This window comes from Ornithodoros turicata, chromosome 5 (assembly GCF_037126465.1).
Source record: "Ornithodoros turicata isolate Travis chromosome 5, ASM3712646v1, whole genome shotgun sequence".
NCBI lineage: Eukaryota > Metazoa > Arthropoda > Arachnida > Ixodida > Argasidae > Ornithodoros > Ornithodoros turicata.
Window position 1 is genome coordinate 33,224,217 of NC_088205.1, and position 25,896 is coordinate 33,250,112.

Below are 25,896 nucleotides of genomic sequence, written 5' to 3' on the forward strand. Positions count from 1 at the left end.
AGTCAGTTTGAATTATTTAATTTGTAATGTTTCCCATTTTGATAGATTGGTTCGCTATTATTTCCCTACATGTGTCTGTTGTCTGCGTGTTGGAGGATGCGCCGGGTTGGTTCTCTATTAGTACTGGCTATTGATTGTGTTGAGTTGAGTTGAGTTGATTCCAATTATTTTCTTAAATCTGCGAGTTTTCTTAAATGTGGAGTATTTAGTTAATAATAAACTAATTAAAAGTTGTGTCACGTTGGAATAAAAGATATGCAACTTAGCTTCCCTATTCTGCTCACAATTCCTTACAGCACTTAATAAGAAAGTCCCCGCTATGTGATAATGTGGATATTGTTAGTGTCACAGTGATAGTAATCACGTCTCAGACTTTTATAATAAAACTTGTAATTTTGATGGTAATCGTATTGATTAAGATTGTCTTCTTTAACTAAATGCGGTGTTCTTTGTTATAGATTTTATTTCCTCTTGTCTTCGTGTCGCCCCTCTGTGTTCCCGTGGTCTTCCAGGGTCTCTGTTGTGCATAGGGTTGTCAATCGGGATATCCTGAAATCTCGGGATCCAGGCCAATTTTTGAAGTCCCGAAGTCCCGGGATTTCTTCCGGAAAATCCCGGGATTTCATGAGAGCAAATATGCCAGGAAAATCAAACACCTGTAGGCCATCAGGCACAGATTCACTCCTTCGTAAGGACATGGCAGTTTTGATGACTGGAGGTGGCAGAGGACGCTGCCTACACGCGCGTACAGATATTTGCTGACTGTCGTTTCTTCTACCGCAAAAGCTGAACGTACCTTCAGTTTGGCAGCCAGTATTTGCACTAAAGTTCGCTCCGAACTGGGGAACACCACCCTCGACGCTCTGTGCTTCCCCAGGTCGTGTTTAAAATCATTATACAATGTGATAAGCACGCAGCAACGGCGTTGTAAAGCGTTTAGTGTTTCGTTTATTTCCATTCCTTGTTTTCTTTCTTTCTTTCTTTTGTTTTGTCCCGTACGTGCACATGTGGCTTGAGAACGCGACAAAAATACAAAAATATCTGAAAGAGCAAAAAATTAGCGAACGTGGACGCGAAGTTCAAGAAGACATGTGAGAACATAAATAACACAAACAAAACAAAACAAAATGAACTTAGCACGAATTTCTGATGGCCACGGTCGCAGTTACAGTGACGGTACATCACGGTATCATTAAGATTTTATTACTACAAGAAGGCAATCTCCTAGTGGGTCACGGCCATCTTTTGGTGGAAGAAGAAGGAGAAGCAAAAGGATTGCTAAGCTATCATAGCAAAGCTGTTTCTTGGCACAACCTCGCCGATCAATCCAATAGACTTTGAGGTACTTCAGCAAATAGTAAACAACATGCGTGAATGCATATCCATTCATGTAGGACAAGCTGGCGTCCAACAAGGAAATTCAAGCTGGGAGTTGTTCTGTTTGGAACATGGAATTCAACCTGATGGCTAGATGATGAAAGACACCACGGTTGGAGGCAACGATTCCGCCCATAAGAAAGTTCCTCGGGCAATTTATGTGGACCTAGAACCCACTGTGATAAATGAGGTGCGGGACGGTCTATACAAGGACCTGTTTCATCCGGACATGTTGATAACTGGCAAGGAGGGTGCCTCAAGCAACTATGCTCGTGCACGCTATACTGTTGGGGGAGAGATCCTCCAACTGGTGTTGGAACGCATCCGTAATCTGGCACGAAAGTGCACGGACCTGCAAGGCTTCCTGATTTTTCACAGCTCAGGCGGAGGCACTGGCTCCGGCTTCACGTCATTGCTTGCAGAGTATATCTCAGCAGCGTATGAGAAGAAGCCAATACTTGAGTTTACCGTCTACCCTGCATCCAAGGTAAACACCGCCGTTTTCGAGTCGCCTGTTTTGTCATATAGTGGACTGAGTTAATGAGCCTTTTTGACTGCCTAGGTTTCTACCGCCGTTGTGGAACCCTACAATGGTGTCCTCACCACACACGCAACTGTGGCGCATTTTGACTGCACATTTATGGTGGACAACGACGCTATATACAGCAAGTCTAAAACAACTTGGACATCGACTGTCGCGTCTACACGAATTTGAACAGGTTCGTTGGACAGATTGTCTCTTCCATCACTTCGTCCCTGCGGTTCAAAAGAGATGTCAACATAGATCTGACAGAGTTCAAAACCAACCTGACGCCTTATCCTGGGACGCATTTCTCCCTCGTCGCCTATGCTCCCGAGATTTCGGCCGAGAAAGCATACCACGAACAGCCAACAGTGTCAGAAATTATATACCAAGGCCTGTTTTGAACCAGCCAACCAGCTGCTGAAGTGCGATCCCCGTAACGGTATGTACATGGCCTGCTGCCTGCTCTACCGAGGCGATGTTGTGCAAAAGGAGGTGACTGCCGCCCTTGCTACCCCCAAGACCACGGGTACCTTTAAGTTTGTAGACTGGTGCCAAACTGGTTTCAAGGTAGACAAACACTTTTGAATTAATGTTGCGATAACTTAGTCTGTAGTTTTCACAGGTGGGTATCAACAACCAGCCACATGGTTTACTTACAAAAATGGTTTTTGAGTTTCTGATGAGCCTGTGATGAGTTCTTAATGAATCATCAAAAATGCAACAGAAATGCAAGGTCTAATGTATTTTGACATCACATTATCATCTACAACCTTACATAATTTTTACATTAACTTTTTTAATGAGTGGTGTACGTACTATTTTTATTGTGTTCGTGATGCGTGCAGTGTAGGCAATATCGCCACACAACATAAAGTCATCAGAAATACACTTATGAAAATGATTTTCTAGTTTCTATACAGGACCTATAGAGAATCTTTCTATCGTGTCTATTGTCAATCTTGTGCATAGGAAATCGATAGAAGCTAGGGTTTTTAACTGGTAAACTCTATACACTTTCTATACAGGATTCAGGAACTAGAATGTAAAGACTTTATATACCGTCAGTATAGAGCTTATACTAGGCACGGAAGTTCCTATTTACGGACATGTGGCACTTGTTTTTTGCTGTACATTTGAAGCACAACTAATACGTATGATGTGTGCAATTATGAACATGGATACAAATGCTAATAGCAATATTGTGACTTCTCACTTCAAGCAACGTGAACATTTAATGTTCACTTTTTAATGTTGCACTTGACACACTGCTGCTTCTATACACTGTCAGAGGAAAAGGTATATGTATAAAAAAATGTAAACCAGGGCTGAAGTACCATTTTTGTACCTATTTCAACTGTCTATACCCCGTTTAAACCAAGTGTAGGGCACTGATCGCGGTAGCTAATCATATAATACGGGGCTCCATGAAGGGGCAACGTGCTGCACCATATTAATTTGGTGTGGAGATTGTGCTGGTTTAGTTCCAGAGTAATTTAAATAGTAAACACAGTCCTTAATGCTGTAATATATTAACCAGTTGGAGGAAATATTTTTAGTGGCTGTTCGCTACCGAAATAACAATTTATGCATGCTCTCCTCGCCCGTGAAGTTGCATCTCAAGCGAAGACGGCTCCACATGTGGCCAAGCCATTTCGTTGCTGGCGGTTACCGTGGTACAGGGAGCATCCCAACGAAGACTACTGAGGGATGCTCGCATGTTTTCTGGGGTGGGTAGACCTCTTGGACTATCCTAATCCCAGAGCAAAAGGGTTAGCACACCCCTCCCTCTCCTGTGCCACCATCATCTCTCACCTCCCCTCTTTCACCCTCCCCTCTTCTCCTTCCCCTGAGTGCACCGAGCCGCCACTTCAGAGCAGGCTGACCACACCTTTCCCCCTACATCACCCTCCCCCCCCCCATTTCGTTGTGCGCTGTTCAAGTATCTGTTCCTCTGCAAACACGTCACAGCAAGTGTTTCCCTCTCGTCTGTGCTTCTTTTTTTTTTTTTTTTTGCGGTTTGGAGTGGGAAAGCACCTTTCTGCTGCCGCGATTGAACAAATGGAATATTCCTGGATTTTGAAGTACAAGAGAAGATTATCGAGGCACTGCATCGGCTAGGCGCAAACCATGCGTAGTCAACGAGTTATCGAAGCTGTAAGCTTATCGAAAATGAAAGGAGATTCTATTCATATTGTATACGACTTGTACCTATTTCCTTCACCAAATATTCATTGGAAATGAATGAGATAAAGGCTGTATAGAATTCCAATAGCTTTTGTACCTGCCCTGCCTAGATTTTTCTATACAATTCCTATATTGCACGTAGACTAATCAGAAACCTATCGTATACTAATTAGGAAAGCATTGAAAACTTACCAGAAAAGCATCATAAACCAATGAGAAACTCAATCATCAAGTATGCATCAGAAAAGACCGGCCAATTTTAAATATAAATTCGTCAGAAATTCGCCACAAGATTCATCAGAAATTCTGATGGCTCTGATGCCGAAAGCCATTGACTTTTCAACAAAAAAATCATTAAAACATTTTTGTAAGGGATACTTTGGTTTCAGAGAGTGAAATGGCAAAGGTTCATCGTGCAGTTTGCACCATGTCTAATACCGCAGCCATTGCTGAAGCCTGTGCCTGTTTGGACTACAAGTTCGACTTCTTGTATGCAAAGCGCGCTTTCGTGCACTGGTATGTGACAGAAGGTATAGAAGAAGAAGAATTCTGTGAGGCACGCGAAGACTTGGCTGCCCTGGAGAAAGACTACGAGGATATTCATATTGATTACGCTGGGAAATGTGGAGAAGACAGTGGAGAAGAGTTCTAAGTATATTTGTTCTTTAAAAAGTACGGTTTTCGCAAAAGGTGCCTTTCTTATAGAAATAGCGATGATGGCATTCTCCACAGAATGTGCTCGTTCAAACCGGGGACCTTCATCTTCTGGAACTCGGTACATCTATTATATTAGAAAATTGCAACTGGAAGGAAGTTGAACAATGTGCATTTGGGTCACTTTGCTTGCAATTAGAATATTTCAGGTCCACTAATGGCAAAATAATGAACAGGCTTTGGAAAGTGCGGGGGAGAGGTGGACCTTTAACATGAACTGCACTAACGTGGAAAGCAGAGAGACCAAGCAAGGACACGAAGTACAGCACACAGAATGACAGTAGTCGTTTTGTATGCTATGCTTCCTGTCCTTGCTTTGTCTTGCTGCTTTTATACCACCATGCCTTTAAAATGCCGTGAATATAGTATCCTCAGTATTCAATTATCAGCTACTGAAGACTTGTATATTACGGATTTCTATTAGGCGTCCTATACTTGTGCCAGAAGGTTGGTAACATCCAAACGAGCCGAATGGCTGCAAGTCATAGTGGATATTCACCTATAACGAAAGAATAAATGTCGTTATTGAGCTTGCAAATGGTGTAATGGGCTCTGCAGGGCCGCTGGACAAACACTGAGCTGTTTGAGACAAACACTGAGCTGTTTGAATACCTGTGCAATTGATTCTGTGTAGACCTCCGTGTTGAAAGATTAAAAAGAATCAAGGGAATCAAAATCGCGCATATTTGAAGGACTTGTGATGTATTGGTGTTGCATGATATATGTCAACCACTGTCCATAAATCATGTAATCAGCGCAACGAACAACGCAGACAGAAAGACAGAGTAGGCTGTGTGTCGCCCGCCCGCGTTGTTTCCTGCGGTGGTCAACATGTCTTCGTGGGTTGTAAACATCGAAACATGAACTTTGCCCTAGTGTTGGCTATACGAGAAAAATATTCGGAAAAGTACCATTCATTAGCACGCATTAAAGAACACTCGGGTGTGTAGAACAGCAAGCAAAGCACAAGCAAAGCACAGTGGCGTCGCTCATGATTATTGCTGCCTCCCGGCGCTCTACCCAGAAATATTGTTTATTTATTTGATTTATGTACCCTCAAGGCCCTGAGACATTACAGAGGAGAGTGGTAAGTATATTACCTAAGAAAAAACATGTATGTAGCGTTAGATGTGCAAAGAAGAACGATTTACACATGAAAATACAGTAGATATAAAATATATATGCGGTGTTAGGAACCGGTGATTTAAACATGAAAGTATAGTCACATAGGCACTTCTTGAACTACCTGATATCAATGATCGATGCGATGGATCCAGGAAAGTGGTTCCAGTCAGACGATGTTCGACGTAAAAGCGAATCATGAAATGACCTTTGACCAATGCGGGAAGAAATATATGATGGGAATTGATGTTCTGAGGCTGGAACACATAGAAAGGGCACATACACACAAAGTCTAAAGTGGCTAAGAAATTAATGATGAAAGAATGAAGTCTCTCGAAAGGTTAGCCAGCTGTAGGACTTGAACCCACATCTTCTGGGTTACCGGTCCAGGGCTCTTACTGGCTAACCTTTTCAGTGACTTCCTTCTTTCATAAGAAATATATGTCGGCTATGAGACTAGGGGCTGCTTAAGGTAACTAGTGTGGTGAAAAATTTAGTTGAACAGGCAGAGACGAATAAATTTAAGACGGATGGAAAGGTAATGTTTCATGGCAATTGTGACGTTAGCAGTGCGGTTGTAATTCGCAAGTATAAAACGAGCGGCTCTATTTTATACATATTCGATCAAGTCTGAAAGTGAATTCTGGCCGGAGTCCCATACAGGGGCTGCATATTCCAACTTGGTTCGTACTAGCGATTTGTACAGTACATTTTTAACATTAACCGGGGTAGATGAAGTTTCGGCGTATATAGCCTAGAGCTCGGGATACGTTTATAGTAACATCTTCAACATGAGTTCACCATGACAATTAGTAAATGAGATGAAAACTCCGAAGTATTTATAGTTCGACACGAGTTCAAGTGAGACATTGTTGATTGAGTACGTTGCATGCATTGCGTTAGAACATGAGATAGTCATCAACTTACAATCATCTGCATATAGACGAATAGAAGAGGAATGTAGTACCAATATGTGGTTTAAGATGTGTGTGACCCTAAGGCCCGGTTTCGCCAACGTGATTAACATTTGAACCGAAATCAACGGTCCTTAACTTGTATTTAATGCTTAGCTCTGCTTCATTAAAGGGAGCTACTGTCACTGAAGTCACTATCATCACGTCACCGTCTAACGTTTGTAAAAATTATTTGAATGTTAACTTGAAGTAGAGTGTACTAGAAAGGGAGAGTGCACCGACCGAGGCCGTCAGCCGACGCGCTGGATGTGGACGGGGCAGGGGGCGGTGCGCACGAAGTGGATTGGACCAACCCAACGGAGTCCAGTGCGCTTTCTGCAGATAGTTCGTCGGATTGCAGCAACAGGTTTGAGTTGAGCGATCGCGCAAGCAGAATTGCAAACAACAGTACGTTACTATCAAAAGAGCACGTTAAAAGAAAGAAAAGAAATAGCAGGAGCGTGGAGGACTCCGTGAACGACGCATTCGCGCGTGATTACGCTTTGATCAACTGAATGGACGAATATCGTTGATTGATATCGTATCGATATCGAATTAAGTATCGTAAGTAACGTCCGGCTAGTTACGCAGGAAATGTGTAAACACAGGCCATCTTGTGCGTTCTGGCACACAACACAGATCGTAGGATACTCGCTCATTTTTTAATTGAACAATTATTTCTTTACATATTAACACAAACGATGCCTATATACATTTATACACTACAATTATATACAGTTTGGTACATATACGAGGTGCACAATTATGTGCATCTGCGGACTTTCAAGTGCTGCAGCATTTTACGCCTTTCTTGTTTGTCTTGGTTTAAAGCTTTCACCAAGAAGTGAAGGCCTGTGAGGACATAGAACTTCAACATGTATGACCTCACTTCATCTTTGTGGTCGATGCAGCCGAGCGTCCGGCCTTCAACCCTGACTAGTGACAGTACATCCAGGATACTGTTCACATGCAACTGATTTGTGCTGAAACACCCTGTAAACACACCCTCTAAGTAGTTCACAAAGTCAAACAGTTCTTTCGAAGGGTACATGAGACCACCTCTGTCAGAGAAAACCGTAAAAGCAGAGCACGTATCAGTCTTCCCTTCAGTGGCAGGAACAAGCAGTAGGGCACGACATGTGTGGCATGCAGACTTTTGCAGGCATTTTCTAGCAACATACCCAGCCATGTAGTAAACTAGACGAGCATCACTGTTTCTCTTGACAAGGCTAGAATGCTCTTCAGTGCAGCACGCGGTTTCAGTGCTGACAGCATCCTCCAAAGCATCAAGATTACCTTTCGAAATACACTTATCAATGGGGAGCTGTAATTTTGCAGACTGAGTTAAGTTTGCATCTCCTGTGTCAAGTAGTGCAGTAAGCACTAGCGGTTCAACACTGCTACCACGGACTGGTTTTGCAAGGCTATAATAACTCAAACAGTTGACAGTTATTAAGAACTGTTCTGGAGTCGGGTGATCATTACAACCTGATGAATGGCGTACAATTCCAAACAGGTTTTGAATAGGGTCTTGACTTAGCCGAGACGTCATGAGGTACTGGTAGCCAAGCTCTTTGGTGATGTAGCCAAGCAAGGAAAGCACGCTGCTAATCGTGACTCTGAATCCAGTTGCAGTTGACTTGCTAAGGAAGCCCATACCATTCTTTGCATGATGTTCCCATTCCGTGAGATAGTCAAGAAACCCTGTGAGTGCAGAAGTGCCACTCGAGTTGGGACGCAATGCTTCCGACTTGTAGCGGGATGTCATTACTTTGATGGGCTGATTGATCGTTCTGCAATAACAAAAAAAGATGGCGCAATCAGTGGCAGTCCCAGAGCACTGTCGCTCCTCAATCAAAACCATGAAAGCTACCTGAAAAATGACTCCGTGCCATCGATTGCTCCCACTTTGTATCTCGATTCAATGATGTCCTTGTAGTGGTTCAAGCCACGCAGCACACGGTCGCCAAAGAGCTGGAATGCGAGGGAAACTCGCATTTTTTCAAAGCCATTGGGTTCCAGATGGCTAAGCGTTAGCCCAAGCATTGCTTTTAAGGTGGTGATGTCCTTGTCAAGGTTGAAGGCCTCGCGAACAAAATATGTCGAGACCTGAAAGAGTGCAAGTAACTGGTAAGAAGCTGCACAAATTTGTAGCATGGCAGTGCGCAGTAGAAACATTCATACTCGTCCATCTGGCGTGTCAAAGCCACTCTTCAAAAGGGAGTTTCGTAGGCACTTGACCAAGTGCGGGAAATCCGACAGAAAATGAAGCTTGCGCTTGCAGTCAACAGGATGAGTTGCGCTGCACGTAATTTTGCTTGCTGTTCCCTGAACACCCATCAAGCTCCACATTCTCCTGTTCCAGGAAGCACCATCACATGTCAAGAAGTCCACAAAGAGTCCGGATTGCTCTGCCAGAACTGTAGCCTCGACTAGTATTCTGCACAACAGTTCTCCTTTAACATTTCCATGAGTGGCAAACACTCCGATTATCTGCGAAAACGACCCACTGAATGGGATGAACATGATGACCATCCCATGGTCACATGGTAGGCTTGCGTCTTCTGGTTGTGTAAAAGGACCCAGGTCCACAAATCCGCGCAAGCTTCCACAGGCTTCAACCGACATGTGTTCAGAGAGCTTCATTTCGTCAACAAGAAGTCCCCCATGCCGCATGAAAGTGTACATTCCTTGTGCCTTCTCCTTCAGGGTCTCGAGCATTTTATTGTTGAATCCAAAACTGCCCTTGTACGCAGCTGTGTACTTCTTCAGAGTCGTGTTGCTTGGAAGAACAAGAATTCTGTGCTTCCTGATATGCCTGTAAAGCTTCGGACTCTTCATCTTTATTAAGATGCATTCAAGCATCCACTCATCTGTGAACCGCATGCCCCTGGTGCTTTTCCTTTTTGATGCGGCAAAGCAGTGACGAACGCTTTATTGTTGCTTTGGCGGCAGCATTGCAATTTTTTCCTTGAGAGCATCTTCATTCACGGCAGCATTCCGAGCCTGCATTGCTTCAATATGCCCTTTCAAGCTTACAAACCGTTTGCAGAGGCGCCTGTGCTTCTGAAGCGTCGTCCTTAGCTTTTGGGAAGCAGTCAACATCCGTTTCCGATGACGACACTTCACTCTGGACGCTCTTGTAAGAAGTGCTCTGCGTAGGTATCGGCAGGACACACACGGAGTGGCTACAAATGAAGAAACGAGAAAACATGCAAGGTTAGGAAACAAAATGAAGCTGGTGTCTACAAATGCTAGTGGTGTTATACTCACCATTTGTTGTCAGTACTCCCAGGCATCTCTTGCTGTAGACAGAGCTTCGATTGATTTGTATTTGACCCCGCAGACTGTCTGTTAAATCATCCGTCAATATGGCAGATAAGGACATAGCACCGGGACATTTCTGCAATTCAGAGGCAGTCGCAAGCACCGCCTCTGCTTCTGACACAGTGCAAACATTTCCCTCGGTCAAAAGTTTCTCATCCACAAATGTCCTGAAGGTGACCTTTCCAGGTGCATGGAGACTGAACAGCACTGCTCTTTCTGAAGTTATCGTTCCTGTACATTCTTGGAGTTCAGAAACTGCATAGACAGTCCCCTGAAATGTTGGAAACTGCTGTTTCACCCAACAGTTTGATGGTGTTGTGAGCTCTTGTAGCCTCCTTGTAGTTAGCTCAATGAATTCACGGCCTTCCTTTTCATTTTCAACGTTTCTTGCACCGTCCAGGTTGCCGCTGAAAATGTTCTCGTCGTTCGCGAGTCTTCTCCTTTTGTGGTCCTGGGTGTTCAACTTTTCTGATAGGATCCGCTTCCGTGGCGCACGTCGTGACGGGGCTTTTGTAGTCAGGTATTTAGGTGTATTAGGAAGGATAGTAGGTACTGCATCATGCGCAAGGGCCGGCACTCCACGTGCTATTCTTATCTCCTGGCCGTTCACGACATGCACATAATCACGAAGAATGTACCTATCTTCAAAGTGCAGCTCACAAACTGCGCAGCTATCGTCAAGCGGCATGTCGCTGCGGTGAAGGTTTCTTTCCCACAGCTTTCTTCGTACTTCGTCTTTGGGTACACTGAACAACGACAGTTTCTGTCCGGTCGACACACCTGCATATCCAGTACGGCACCCCGGAGCGTAACAGTGTCGATTTCGCCGCTTGGTCATGGTGGTTTATGAGTCGGGACACTATATTATTTCATAGTAAACTCACACCTGGCTGAAATGACAAGGAAACCGCACGAGCACGACAAAAAATCGGTGTGACTCACTACAGCCAGCGAGACCTCCCCAATCCACCTCGATCACAGCGCCCTCACTCCAACTTTCCACACTTTGCGCTTCACGGGAAAGCACGGGAGGATACAGCCGGTCGGCGCACTCTCCCTTTCTAGTACACTCTAACTTGAAGCCTTAGCAACCCTTGATCTCTGTCCAAAGTTAACCAGCCTTGGTGAAACCGGGCAACGCCCATTCACTTCAACCCTGGATCGACACCCAAAGCTTACAAAAGTATGGAGAACTTGATGCATTGCTTTGTTTTGTGCGATGGCGCAAGTGATATAGCAGCAAGGCCTCTAGAATGGTGCATAAAAGCAAGACTAATCTCTGTTCAGAGCCATTAGGAAGGTCACACCTTCATGCCACGCACTTTCGAATGGCAGATTAAAATAAACCTAACCTGCGCATGATTTGGCATCGTTGTTTACAAGCTTGTCTCACAGCTTCTCCCAGCTCGTGTGGCTCAGTGGCAGACTTGTACGTAACAGGTAACGGGTAATTGCGTTAGTAGTAATCAATTACTTTTCTGAGTAATTTGTAAAGTAATCGATTACTTTTCTGGTCAAGTAATCGTGTATTTTCGAGTCCACTGTCCTCTCCCCATTCATGTGGACTATCTTTCCGTAATCCGGCCTGCATATACAGTAGGTCAGACTGTAGGTTGTAACATGACCCTGATGAGTCATCTGTGGGAGTCCCAGTTGGGACTCTTTTGTCTTTTCTCACTATGCGAGATGCACAGAGAACACATAACTCTCGGCCCCGATAACTTATTGCGATTCTTGTGCATACATGAGCTCCTGTCAGCCTTGTACGGAATACTGTCGGCGTCACAGTGATGTCGACGATTTGCAATGACTTGTCGCCGTGGTCTGAGCTATCTGACATGTTCAGAGCGGTGGAGAGAAAGGACAGAAACAGCACCTTGTTCAAATGCCTGCAGTGACTCCCTCAAGAAAAATTTCTATCAGTTTTGAGCTTTAACTCATGCAATTTCTCGGTTCCTCGCAGCTTGCAGTACGCTCGCGGTTAAGCACGACGGCGTTCAGACACTTCTGGTTGTACTTTTCCCCTCAGATATCGAAAGTAATTGGCAAAGTAACGCGTTACTTTTCTACACGTTACTTCATTACGTTTTCCGGCGACTAATTTGTAACGGTAAAAATTAGTTTTTCGTGCAGGATAACGGTAACGGTAACCAATTACATTTTTTTGTAACGTGTACAAGTCTGACAGATACCCAGCGCTGTCGCGATCGGCTTCCCTATTTTGAACGGGGAAGCGCTGTAACTTCAAACGCTTCCCAGTTTTGTTGTCAACATCGCTCTCAATGTGAACACAATGAACAAAGCAACAGTAGTCTCCTGCTGTGACCATCCTTCGTTGACACTTTTTAGTGTTGGGATCTGCGTTTTCCATTGTCCCGCTACATTGCCACTATATGTCATCCACCTACCCAGTTTGAAACGGCCTTCACGGGGGGCTTTGGTACCAGTACTCCGAAACTTTAGTGCACGGAGCCAATACTACTGCCCAAACTTGTACATGTTACTCGAAAAAAAAAATAATTAGTTACCGTTACTATTATTCTGTCAAAAAATAATTTTTACCGTTACAGATTACTCGGCCAAAAGTGTAATAACGTAACGGCAAGAAAAGTAATGCATTACTTTGACAGTTACTTTCGATAACAAATTAACAATGAGTCATACGGCTAATTAAAATTGGTGAAATTACACGTACCTTGACCCGCTTTCGGAAATTGGGAGCTTGTCGTCTCTGCACAGGATAGGAGATTTGCTTTATGTAAACATATTATGCATTTAAGCAACACATTGTTTTCGTCGTTTCTATCCATCACCATAAACCAGTCCTGGGAAGTAACCTAGTTACAAGTAACTAGTTACAGTAGTTACAAAAAATGTAACTATTGACTGTAACTAGTTACTGGTACGAGAAATGTAACTTTTAACTGTAACTAGGTACTTTTCTGGGTAACTAGTTACAGTAACTAGTTACTGCTTTTCGAAATCTAAGGTTTTCCATTTCGGAGCCACCTCGCATCACACTTCATTTGTCTTCTCTTTTCCTTTTTCTCTTTTTAACGACCTTTTGACCGCCTCTGCGGTTATGCTGTTGTTCCTTATTCTCAAAACAATAAGGACTGCCATGTTTGAAGAATATAAACATGGTAGAGCCTAGGCTGTCACTGAAAAGAAGCATGTGTCATATGACCGCCTTGAGTTTCTACATGCGAAAGAAACAACGAAAATCAGGACGGGACAGGAGGCCGAGGTATTCGAGAGGTGGAAAGAAGGCAGACACAGCACCCTAGCTGCCCTGAATGGTTTCCCAATTATAAGAAGAATATTTGTTAAATATAACACGCGCCCGAGTTGAGCGGCTTTTCAGCGTGGGCCGGGATATTTTCGCAATTAAGAGAGGCAAACTCAGTGATGCGAACTTCGAGCAGCAGCTGCTCCTTAAGTGCAATGTGTACAGATAATACGTGTAATAAAAGTAACTCTGCGAGAAAAGTTGATACGTCATCTTCATTACTAAATTTTCTGAAAGTAACTAATTTGTAACTGTAACTAGTAACTGTAACTTAACTAGTCACTATTTTCGCGATGTAACTGTAGCTATAACTTAACTACTTTTTGGCTCGGGTAATAGCAACTATAATTAGTTATTTCTCAAAGTAACTTTTCCCAAGACTGCCATAAACATATCAGAAAGGAAGTCATGAAGATAAATTAGGAGAGCTAGTCGACATGGTAGTATCAGTCAGGAAAGAACATCGCAACTAGAAACTCACCGTTTTGAGTAACCTCTCTGTGGGTCGCCTTCTAAGGCGTTGACCCTTGAGGTCTTCACTAGAGAAGCGTTGAGCCGCACTACATCCTAACTTGGAAATTCCAGATGTCTCACTATGTCTGATGCTTGACCTACTGTACATAGAGCAGATTGCGGTAGGAACAGGTCAAGGTGTCCCCAAGCACTGAAAATGCATGTGGGGAATCATATTACAATTACCTTCACTCATGATGGTGGAATGCAATCTGCTATGGAGTGCAATGCTATCAAAGCAGAAAGGAAAGGCTGTGATGGAGCCGGTAGGTTGGTTTCGTCTATGACTACAGCTTAGTCAAAAAGTAATGGATTACCCAAAATTGTAATCGGATTACTTGAAAAATTACTTACGCGGAAAGCTAATCGATTACTCTCAAAATTACTCGAAAAAGTAATTTATTACTAGCATCGCAATTACTTGTAACACGTTACGTACAAGTCTGGCAACGACTGAGGTTCCAAATATAGAGCATTATCGCTAGAAGTTTCCTGGTGGCTCAGAGAAAGAAGAGGGGGAAGGCCCGTAGGCATTCCGTGTGCATGTTTAGTCATTCGGTAAGTCCATGACCTCGGGGGAAAAAAGAGAGACCCCTGGTCAGTCATCCTCAAAGGCATGTGGGTCACATACAAGAGGCTTCTTTTTTGCCGATGAGAAGCTCCAGAAGAAAGTTTCCTTAGATAAGTCACACTAGCGCATAGACCTGTTGCGCTGGGCCAGGTGGCGCTGCAAACCTTGTGTGTCAGCGCCGCTCGTGGCGACCTTTTCAACACACGGCCGCTCCCTAGCAGACGACACTCAGTCTACGCTGGCTAAGTTGGTGTGGCATTATCGTTTATCATCTGCTTTACAGAGAGAAAAAGTCAAAAAGATCGGTAAATTCTTTAAAAGAAAGTTGATCAAACACGTGTACAATGTGCAGCACGATGTACATATACAGAACGCGTGTATGTCGCGAATGACGCTGTTTCTTAAAGTGTTTAGTGTGCTTCTCTGGTGCATTGGGGGTGCCAAAGTATAAATTTCATTCTGAGAAAAATCAGGCTTAACAAGAACAAGGCAAAGATTAATTCGCAGGTTGCTTATCGAATTCAATGGGGACTTAACAAAACGTTCGCCGTTATTAATTGAAGATAGTTGAACAATAATAACACGACACCTAAATGAAACGCAAACTGTTTTATGGTTCAACACCCAAATAGTTGCTTTTTCCTGGGACCTCTGGTTATGTTCCCCGCGTGCGGAATGTTCACGACTCTACCATGAACAAAGAATAAACAGCCATTGGTCAACGCAGTACCGATGATTTCGAAGAGTTTTCGGGCACAGCCATGCAGCTTGAGCAAACTTCTCAACTATTTAAATTTGGAATCCGCTATTATATATACATATATAATATATATCCTCGTATATACATGGTGTTCAAAATTCAAAATGGTGGTATATATAGGTTCAATATCAACATGGTGTTCAAAAACACAGCGATGACAGGAAACTGGATGATAACTTTACGCTACTTGTGTAAGAAACAGGTGCTGCTAATTATGTAGCACCTGTTTCTTACTCAAGGAACAGAAAAATAGCAGCCAGTTTTCTTTTGTTCGCCTATTTATAAAGTGCTAGTGAAAGCTTAATTTTGAACACCCTGTATGTGCACAAGCTTTGGTTCTGTACGCATGTTTAACAAAAAGTTATAGACAACAAAAACTTATATATATGGGGTTTCTGGTGACGGTGACCCAATGAATAATTGCTTAAAACAAGTGAGCTGGTGAATGTAATTCATGACTGTAAGACCCGGAGACTAGGGACGACGAAAACAGACACATACAGATGTGTCCAAACTCTGTCTGTGTGTGTCTGTTTTCGTCGTCCCTAGACTCGGGATGTTACTGTCACACAGCGACAATTATCCAAGGCATCGGCTGCACAGTCGACTTTTAGTATAAAAAGCTGGAAAATGCAAAGCAAATACAAGAAAACGAAATGTATATATCGTCAAAGTTTTTGTGTTCTATTTCATTAGAACGGATGCCGATATTTGTCTACTACAATAATTATACTTGGGTATTACACAGCCGCAATGCAAGTCTATGACTGAAAATGGTAAACGACGGCAGTAGTGAGGAATAATTATTTCAGGGCTTCATATTTCAGGAATTAGCTAGCCCTTGAGTACAACAAAAATACCGCCGCCTGCAGCCGGAATAGCGTTGCCAGTCGGGGACATTTCTTGGGCGGGCAAGAGCTACCTTCTTGCTGCTATGGCACCGAACGACACAACAGTAGTTTGCAATTTTTAATAGAGTTCGATTCAAGTACAGTAGAGCTCGATTTCGAAAAAAAAAACAAAATAAAGAAAACGGCGGACTCTTTGACGGGTCCTACCAGTTGCTATCAGTTATGCATACAAGGCGTGAGCGGCCGCGTGTTGTAGCATTCCGACGGTAGGGGTCAGAGAGGCGCTCCAGTCACCCTCCTCAAACTTTAGCGCAACAGCTCTATAAGCCGCAGTGGACCCACTGAGAACTTTTTTTAACAGATAAGCCGCGGATTATACGCGTGAAATACGGGCAATTGTCAAATTAAATTTCAGCGTCAGTTTTGTGTATTGGCGTTCATGCACTGCAATCGAAAGCTTGTGGCATCGCAAAAAGCCGGGGAAAATAAGGGGAAGCAGTGACATGGTGTATTAGTTTTGTTCTGAACTGATAAGTGAAAGCGTTGGCTTGTACGACAAAGGTACAAAAGCGACGGAGTGCTCCTACCGGATGCGACTCCCTGTCTGGATCGCATGTCACCTTCCACTATCTCTAGTAAGATGTTTGCGACAGATACATAGTGCACCGCGATACTTGCGTGGCTTACGACGCTATTACATCTTATGAGGTAAATAAAGAGGCTTTCTCCAGCTTGCGTAAACTGATGTCAAGAATTGGCTTAGGTATCTCATTGACAATTCCAAATCCTCTGCATGTATTATTAGTACCTGTGGCTGTTTTCGGAAACGGCGGCTAAAACAGAATTTCAGCAAGAATGACAAGGATTTGTGTTTTCCCACCCAAAAATCTCATTTTCTCGGATAGCAACAAACAACCCTTCGTTGAACAAAGTGAACAAAACTGTGTAAAAAAAAGTAAAAGAAACATTGGTGAACAAAATAGTGGTGCTTTGGCAGAAGCGGACATGACCCGAAGAGCTCCTTCCTGTCAGAGAGGAACTCTTCAATGACAACCTGCAGGTAGGTCACTGTACTCTTGTTTATGCAAAGGGAACAGACAATGTCCACTACTCTCTGCAAGTTCAGAAGTGTGCACCAGACAAGATCCTCAAAATCCTGCACGTGTTGGGCGATGAAGATAGGCAGCAGCCGAAGTAATGTCCACGTAGATGCAGCCGTTCCCCCAATTCTTTTCCCATGCTCAGACAGTTCATACGGTTTGCTGTTTGCATCGGAAGCCTCGTAGTTGAAATTCTCGATAATGTAATTCAGCTTGCCGTAGGAAATCCAGTTTTTCGACCTCGTAAAATACCTTATAAAAACTGCAAGATCACACGCGGCTATGCCTTCAAACAGGTCATGCCCCAGACATGGAGGTAGACCAGGCCCACACACATGAAAGAAGCGCAGATCGTTGAAACAGCTGTTACCCTTGATACCGCCCACTATGCAGCCGCTAGGGCCAGCTTCCTCAAGTGCATTTTTGTATCTGTCCACTGTACGCAGAATACCAAGTTTCTCTGAATGATCCTGAAACTGTTCACGCGTAACAGTACATAAACGACAGAAGTGTGCTGATCTGCTGAAACTTTCAACAAAGCCACCAATGCAGTGCTGCCCCAAGTTATCACCAATTATACAGAAAAGTGTGCCTTTAAGGTATGTGTCTCCAATAGTGATACCATTTTCTTCGAGATCCTTTATGTCAGCCACAAGCTTGCCAAATACTTTATCTGGTCCAAAGGCCTTCATGTGATTTCCTTTGAATGGAAGTGCCAGGCTGCAGATGATCACGCGTGGATCTGTGCTGCTTCGTGAAGTTACCAAGAGTGAAATAGACACCAACCAGCATGTGCTTCTTTTTGGCTGGTCCCAGGGGATTGGTCAATTCAAAAGCATCTTGATAGAGCAGTATTTCGAGCTTCCTCGGTTCATTAATGTTGACAAAAAAAAAAAAGGATTAAATGGTAGATTGCTCCATCTGTTAAGTCCAACAGTTGATCGTTATGAGATACGTGCGCTGGTCGTGTGACAAGTTAAAAAACTGCACGATTTGAAAGTAAGTGGCGAAGAGTAGACTTTATGGGGATGTATTGTGTAAAGCATTGCTTCTGCCTGTTATCATGGCCAAGGAAAATGTCCACTGGCTCGACTACAGGAAACTGCGTTGTGCCAAGTCGCGTTGAGTGTAAATCACCGAAGACATCACCACCAAAAGACATCACCACTTGCTTCCAAGAGCGCCTGCTGTTCAAGTCCAACCTCGTCCTGCTGAATGGTTTGCATGATGGTAGCAGAGATGGAGGCCAAATTCAACTGACGCACATTCTTTAGTTCTTCAGCAATGCACTGTATAGTGCAAGCTGGCACTAGAAGCTTGGCCTGCAGCATCAAGTAAAATCGTGCAAGGCTGTGCTCAACATTGCCCTTAATGTCAGTTATGTCATCAGCAGGGCACCTCTGAGGTAGGCAGCGTTGTTCACTTGACGATGCTTCCTGTTGATGGCCAATGCTATGGCCTCAGTGTTCTCAAAGTGACTGTGTCTGCTGAATCCAATATTTCTGACCACTTGCACTGACCTACGATGCCTACTAAGGTGCACACAAAACGCGGAGAGGGCAGGAAGCTACTTCTGGCAGCGTTCATAAAGACATCTGATCTCATGACCCTCTCGTATGTGCTGCTTCATATGTGACACTATCTCTATAATCGTAGTGAAGTGACGTGAGCCCGAAAGGACGTGACACACTCTCGTGGTTTCGGAGAGCAAATCGATTCTAGGCGACCGTCCTGGCGTGTTCTTGCGACGTCTCAAAATGTGACAGGCGTGTTCTTGCGACGTCTCAAAATGTGACATCTGAGTGCTGCATAGTTTGCCACCGTGTACACAAATAATGCATGGCAGCACGTTATTCTGCTCGCTTCACGTACATGTCTACAGTGGTCAATCAGAGAGTTAAAAACGCAAGGGCACCTTCCGCAACGATACATTACAATAAGAGCGCCTTTATCACCCTATGAGCCAGGACGCATGACACACGGAGATCTGAAACAAGGGAGACACCTCACAGCAAACGCGAGCCACCATTTACTTGGGTCCCATACGTTGAACAAAAACAAAGCATACGGTGCACCACGCTCAAAATGGCAAAGAACAGAATGTGCGAACCACGGAGTCCGTGGTGCGAACAGAAATGTGCTTACCTGACTACGTGCATTCACGAGATTAGCAACAACTTCGTCCTCCTTAGTCAACGATCGTCCGCGCATGACGTTCAGCGTCCGGCGTTTGCGGGTGACGGCAATGCCCCGTACTTCGCTTAGCCTTGCCTCCGCATTGATGTTTTTGGCCGGCGCGTCATGATGGCGCCACCGTCTTACGTAGTTTTCGCCGTATTGGCTGGACAATGACACTCTGCTCAGTTCGCGGCCCCGACAAGCGTGCCGCCCTAGTCGAAGGCGACGGCAGCACCACCATCCTGCTGGCTCTCCTACAAACCGCACACCAAATTCTAATTGAAGGTGTACTTTTTGGAATTACAAAAAAATAAATGGTACTGCTCTGACTTATGTGTTTGTTGTATTATCTCAATTGTCATTGTTGTTAATGTCACGTGTACCGCAACCGACTTTTCAAAAGCGACCAATCGTGTGCCTGTCCGAAGAGCGAAAGACAGATGCGCGCGATATCAACCGTTGCTCCGCTCCGTGTGTCCCGTCGGATCAACGTCTGTTGGAGTAAGTTTGCGAATGCGATGTTCACCTGTTTTTGCAAGCTTTTGAGCGCGAGCAGCCGGTATGTCTGAGAAAAGACGGCGAGCGCACGTTAACTGCTGTACCAAGTGGTGCAATAACAACGGTGCGACAGCCAACTGTAGTTTCTTTCGAATTCCCAAAGACGAAAGGTAAGTCCTGAGAGAACTGCCTTTGCATTAGCAATTTTGTCACCCAGAAATTGAAAGTCACCACGCGTCTGTTCAGGTTTCTACGATGGCTCCAGTACGCTAACAGGCCGGACATTGCTCAGAAACCTCCGGAGCAAGCTTACAAAAGTTCTGTGCTATGCTCTGAGCACTTCCGACGAAGTGATTTCATGGATCCAGTCTGTAAACGACTCAAGAAGACTGCAGTACCGACTGTGCCTGTGAACAATTCAAGAGTGCAGTTTCTGGTCCCAAATGGTAAGATGTGGCAGTGGTGATTTCAACAGCATATTATAGGCAAATAGCAGATTAGTGAACAAGCTTATTTATGATTCATCATTAAAAACAGGCACAGAGCTTTTCTGCCATTCAAGCAACATTCCAATGGGCAATGATGGCCGCACTTCTCTTGTGCACCTCCCTGCGGATGATGAGCGCACGGGTAAATACATTGTATTTTTATTTCTAATTTTTCCCCCCTTATGGTGAGGCGTTTAAATTGTCTGTTGCCAACGCCTGAAAGATTCCCTTCATCTCTGTGATCTGCCTCCTCACCATGGCTTTCTGTCCTTATCAGGAATGTGAAATGTCTTGAGCTACGTAAGCATGAATGCCTAAAAGCATTGCATAATTGCCAAATGTACACATATGTCATGTCCCTGCTGTTGTCCCAACAAATACCAACCTCCTTCTACTCCTACTAGGAATACTAGGTATGGATTCCATGGCCATCTCATCACCAGAAGCACTTCATGAAAATTCTGCTTCTCAGCACATAGGTAGGCCACATTTTTTGTCTTCTTCCTTCTTGGGCGATTCTATCTTTACTTAAGTCATCTGCCCTTGGAATGCATTCACATTATCAGCTCAACCTCCTGAGTTGTGGTATGAGTACTTCACAGCCCATCTCTTTTAAAATCTCAAACAGAAAGCACACACCAAATGCTGGCTGGCCTAGACCACCCATATCACCTCCCACAGCCCCACTTTCCTTCAGAACCGGAGAATGGTGAGAAAATATTTTCTTATATTATGCTTTACAGTAACTAAGGACTATTTTGCAACTGTAGAAATTAATGACAAACGACCCCACTTTCCATTTTTCACTGCACCACAACATTCTGCAAAACAGCATCTGCAGCAAACGAAAGAATTTAAAATGGGGACAGGATAGCCATGAGGTGATTTTTTTGACACCCGGCAGATTTATGAAATATAATACGGTCATGTCTCGGTTATCCGGAATTCATTTATCCTAAAACCTTGTTATCCGGACTACAGCGCAGGAAACACCCCCACTTCCCCCGTTTTAGTTTGTTTCACTTATCCGGAAAACTATGTTTCCGGACAGAATGAGTGGGGAACCTAGGCGTCCGGATAAGTGAGACATGACTGTACTGGTGTTTCTTCTGGTGCATCAGTGTAGCAGAGCTTGGACCGAGATATTTTTCTAATAAGGAGTCCACCCAACCTCGTATGACAGCCGGGCATGTAGATGACAATTCTGATTACTGAGGCCACCTGTTCTGTTGCGCTCTGTGCTCCCTTTTATGGTTTCAGAATAGCACTTACCATTTACTGTGCCATAAGAACTTTCATGGATGTAAAAATGTCATACTCGGCATGATTTGCTTTAAAATTTCAATCATGTCATGCAATTCAAGGATGCTATCTTGTACAAAAGTGAACAGAGGCCTTTTGTACAAGTGAAGCAAACTTCTCTGTTTTGCTTCAGACCTAGCACTGGTGTTCCCCACTGAAATTTTGCGCCCTTTACAATTCTGCACCCAAGGCCCCCAGCACGCTGCGCCACTGCATAAAGCATAGTCTTTAAGCTTCGCTTCAAAAGCTATGTCTTGTTTTTCAGTGCTTCCCTCCAGCTCCACTATGCAACCACAAGACAATGGGACACCCTCCATCTCCACCATGCACCACAAGACAATGGGACACCCTCCATCTCCACCATGCACCACAAGACGACAGGACGTTGTCCGGCTGCGCCATGCGACCACAGGATCACAGAACGCCATCCAGCTCCACCATGCCACCACAAGACAATGGGACACCGTCCAGCTGCGCCATGCCACCACAAGATGAGAGAACGCCATCTAGCTCCACCATGCCACCACAAGACGACAGAACACCCTCCATCCCCAGTACCCCAAGGTCAAGAGCAAAAGGGCGGGCTTATACACCCAGGACTGCAAGATACATTGCAAAGCTGAAGCAGCAAGTAGCAAGGCACAGAAAGGCCCTGAACCGTCTCAAGGAATAGAAAGGAAAAGCGGTGGCAAAACGAGACGCATTACTCGTAATGAAACGGTTCATGCCCAGCGAGATTTTCGCATTGGTGTCTAATCATATCGACCTCCTGCACGTAAACAAGCATGGTAGGAGATGGCCAGCGGTGGTCCGAAAGTTTGCGATGAACCTCTTCTTTCACGGGCCTAAAGCTTACCGGTTTGTTGCATCAAACTTGCACCTTCCAAGCATAAGAACAATCAAAAGGTGGCTTTCAAACATACCGATGAAGACTGGAATAATACCAGGTGTAATAAAGACCATTCGAGACACAACGGAGAACTGGAGCAAACGAGACAAGACATGTTCTCTGATGTTTGATGAGATGGCAATAAATTGGCTGCTACAGTATGACATAAAGCATGACATTGTTCGGGGCTTCGCAGATGACGGAGTGGAGACATCGCCTCGTGTGGCTAACGAAGCCTTCGTTGTGCTTGTGTCTGGTATATCGAGGAGCTGGGTTCAACCAGTTGCGTTCGTGGCTTCACACAATTCAACACCAGCCCCTACTATAAAAAGATTGCTGCTGGACATCATTGGAAAACTCAAAGAAGTAGGCATGATCGTAAAAGCAGTGATTTGCGACCAGGGGTCTAACAACGTTGCACTGTCCACCCTGCTCAACGTGTCACCTGAACGGCCATACTTCATGCTGAATGACGACAAGATTTTCTTTCTTTTCGGCACACCTCACCTCATTAAGTGCACAAGAAACAACCTGCGCCAGCATGTTCTAAAAATTGGCTCACAGACCGTGGAGTGGTCTCATATAGTTGCCCTCCACGAAAGCACCAATCCCCGCGACTAAAGTTAGCCCCCAACCTCACTGACAAACATATCTACAAGCACCCATTCGCAAATATGAATGTTCAAAGAGCAAAGCAAGGTGTTAAGCGCCACTATCTCCCTAGCCTTGTTTGTGCTTGTGTCTCTCCAGGAATTGCCTGTGTCCGCAAGGTCGACAGCAGAGTTCGTGGAGCGAATGGACAAGCTGTTTGACACCTTGAACAGCTCATGTGTGAGACAGAAGGGTTCAAAGTTACGTTTTGCAATTTCCGAAGACTCTGACCACATCCACTTCCTGGAGGAATGCCTACTCTGGATTGACCTGTGGCACTTTGAATCTTCCCGTCAACCGCATACCATCAGGGGATGGAAAATAACGATCAGGGCTGTGATACTCCTGTGGCAAGACATGCACGCAAATTATGGATACAATTATCTCCTCACAAGAAGGTTGCAGCAGGAACCTCTTGAGAACTTGTTTGGGATAGTGCGTCAGCAGCACGGGTGCAACGAGAACCCCAGCGTATTGCAATTCACTGCAGGACTCAAACACATATGCATTTCAAAGCTCATGAAGCTCTCAAAAGAAGGAAATTGTCAAGAAGACACCGCAGTGATGCTGGCGAGCCTTGCAAGTGAAAGCAGTGTGTCGGAGCCAACAGCAGCGACCCAAGATGGACAAACAGCATCTTTGTCCCAGTCGACAGACTCTCCAGTACCGTGGGCAGCAAGCTCAAAGATAGTCGATGATAATGTCCAGTACTATGTTGCTGGCTGCCTCGTTAAAGACTTCCTCAAAATCTGTCCAGATGCATGTGTGTGTGCACGCTTCCTGAAACCCGAAGACCAAGACACTCTGAGTGGCACGCACCAATTCCTGGCTCTTCTCAAAGCAAACGACGTACCTGGCGAGATGTTTGGGAACATTACTGTCCCGTCTGATAACTGTTTTCGTCACGTTCAAGCAATGGAGACTGTTTTCTTGGACACCATTGGTTCCGTGTGCCATTTGCCAAATGTGTGCAGGTCGCTGTGTGGCGTACTCAGACTCAGCACAGACATCTTCTGTAGTGCGGCATGCCATGATAGATTTGCAAAACAGTATGTACATATGCGTCTGAAATGGCATCTGCGGTTTGTCAATCGTAGCCTCAAACTACATAAGTCCAGGCATTCAGCAGCTGCCAGGAAAGGCAAGAAGCTTGCATAATCCCATGGCACAGCACCGCGCACGCACAGTATACGCACAGTGTCAAGGAACTTTGTGTACGACCTGTTCCCACGTGAATTTTTTTTTTCGTGACTAGCGGAGCATGTGCCATAAGAGGTTCTCTCTGTTTTTGTGAATGTAATGCTACATGCCAATTTTTCTAAATGTTGTGACATCTAGGTACACTTATGCTTGTAATGTGTGATACTATGCTAATAAGGCTTTATATTTTGTTGCATTATTTTTGTTAGAACTCTCCAAATGTCTTTGGTCATTATCTGGGTCACATGCACTCTTTGTGTATTTGTCTGGCATCACGTTTGTTCTCTTACCCTAGTCTCAGCTTTAGTCTTTTGTGTACCACACATATCTTAATATTGCTTCAGATGGCCTCATAAAATTGCTCTCCGTTCTGTTATTTCATGTGCTTTTACGCAATACTGGATACGCCATGATCATTCCGTCATTCCTGTCAATGTTCTGCTACTGACATCACGTAGATGTATATGTCTAAGGTAGCTGAAAGTACCAACTATGATCCAAAGCACCAGTGTTAATGCGTGTTAGTCTGTTTGACTGGTTCCACCGCACTGGCGAAATGTGTGCACAGGGCACTGAGATATGTCCCTGATCAATGTGATTGAGACTAATCCGTATTTGCCGTGAGGGTTCGTGTTGTAGCTATACAATTGTCTCAAATTCTTCGAGTATATTTTATTTACATTTTTAGAGAGATCGCTCTTCTTGTGTACATAGCGTGTATATCTTGACGCACAGTTTGTCTTCCACCCTCGATTACTGCACACTGTTCATTACCTTATCAAAATAGATACTAACCGCCAGTGAATTTTCCTGTGAAGTGGTTTTCTCATAATCGCTATCGATGTCAATAGAGTTCCTACTTCCTTAAACGCACATGTACAGCTTGTAACGATAACTGTTTCAATACACCTGATGAAAACAACCTGCGTGTACGTGTCACTCAAACAGACGAACCCGCACACACAAACCAAGACTGTCGTATTCACCCTGTGGATCAGCAATGCGTTCCTACCACGAAGACGAAACTACCGCGCAGTACACTCTATACACTGCAAATTCTGCAGGAAACTTCGTAGAAATCCAATAAACAGTGTAAAGCCACAACCACATGCTGCACACCGCCATGATGGATAGGGGTAGTGAACAACGGCCTCGCCGTCGCTATTCGCAGCCACCCTCCGTGGAACGATCCTCATAATGCGCATGCGCAGAAACCAGCCGGCCGCCACAAGGGGAGAGTTTGGCGCTAGTGCGCCTGGAGAAATCGAGCCAATGGGAGCCTATGGAAGTGTCACAGGCCAGGTATTGGTGATTACGGTAACACGCCGCCGTCAGATACTATTAAACGCCCGTAGAAATCACAGTATTTTTTTACAGTGTACATAATGCATCAGTGTGTCACC

At 44.5% G+C, this 25,896-nt stretch overlaps 1 protein-coding gene, 1 long non-coding RNA gene and 1 pseudogene across 2 annotated transcripts; all 3 read left to right on the forward strand.

Annotated features, from left to right (window-relative positions):
- The first annotated feature begins 1,366 nt into the window (after window positions 1-1,366).
- Window positions 1,367-4,739, forward strand: LOC135394327 (tubulin alpha-1 chain-like; annotated as a pseudogene).
- Window positions 4,740-18,341: 13,602 nt separating this feature from the next.
- Window positions 18,342-20,932, forward strand: LOC135395482 (uncharacterized). Its single transcript, XR_010423114.1, has 3 exons — window positions 18,342-20,409; window positions 20,501-20,593; window positions 20,856-20,932. It is a non-coding gene; the product is annotated as an uncharacterized LOC135395482 (long non-coding RNA).
- A 92-nt stretch (window positions 20,933-21,024) lies between these two features.
- Window positions 21,025-25,409, forward strand: LOC135395484 (uncharacterized). The gene is made up of 2 exons (XM_064626670.1): window positions 21,025-21,160; window positions 22,019-25,409. Exon 2 carries the CDS (start codon window positions 23,321-23,323, stop codon window positions 24,449-24,451), a length of 1,131 nt encoding a protein of 376 aa, XP_064482740.1. The 5' UTR covers window positions 21,025-21,160; window positions 22,019-23,320; the 3' UTR covers window positions 24,452-25,409.
- Window positions 25,410-25,896: the final 487 nt, after the last annotated feature.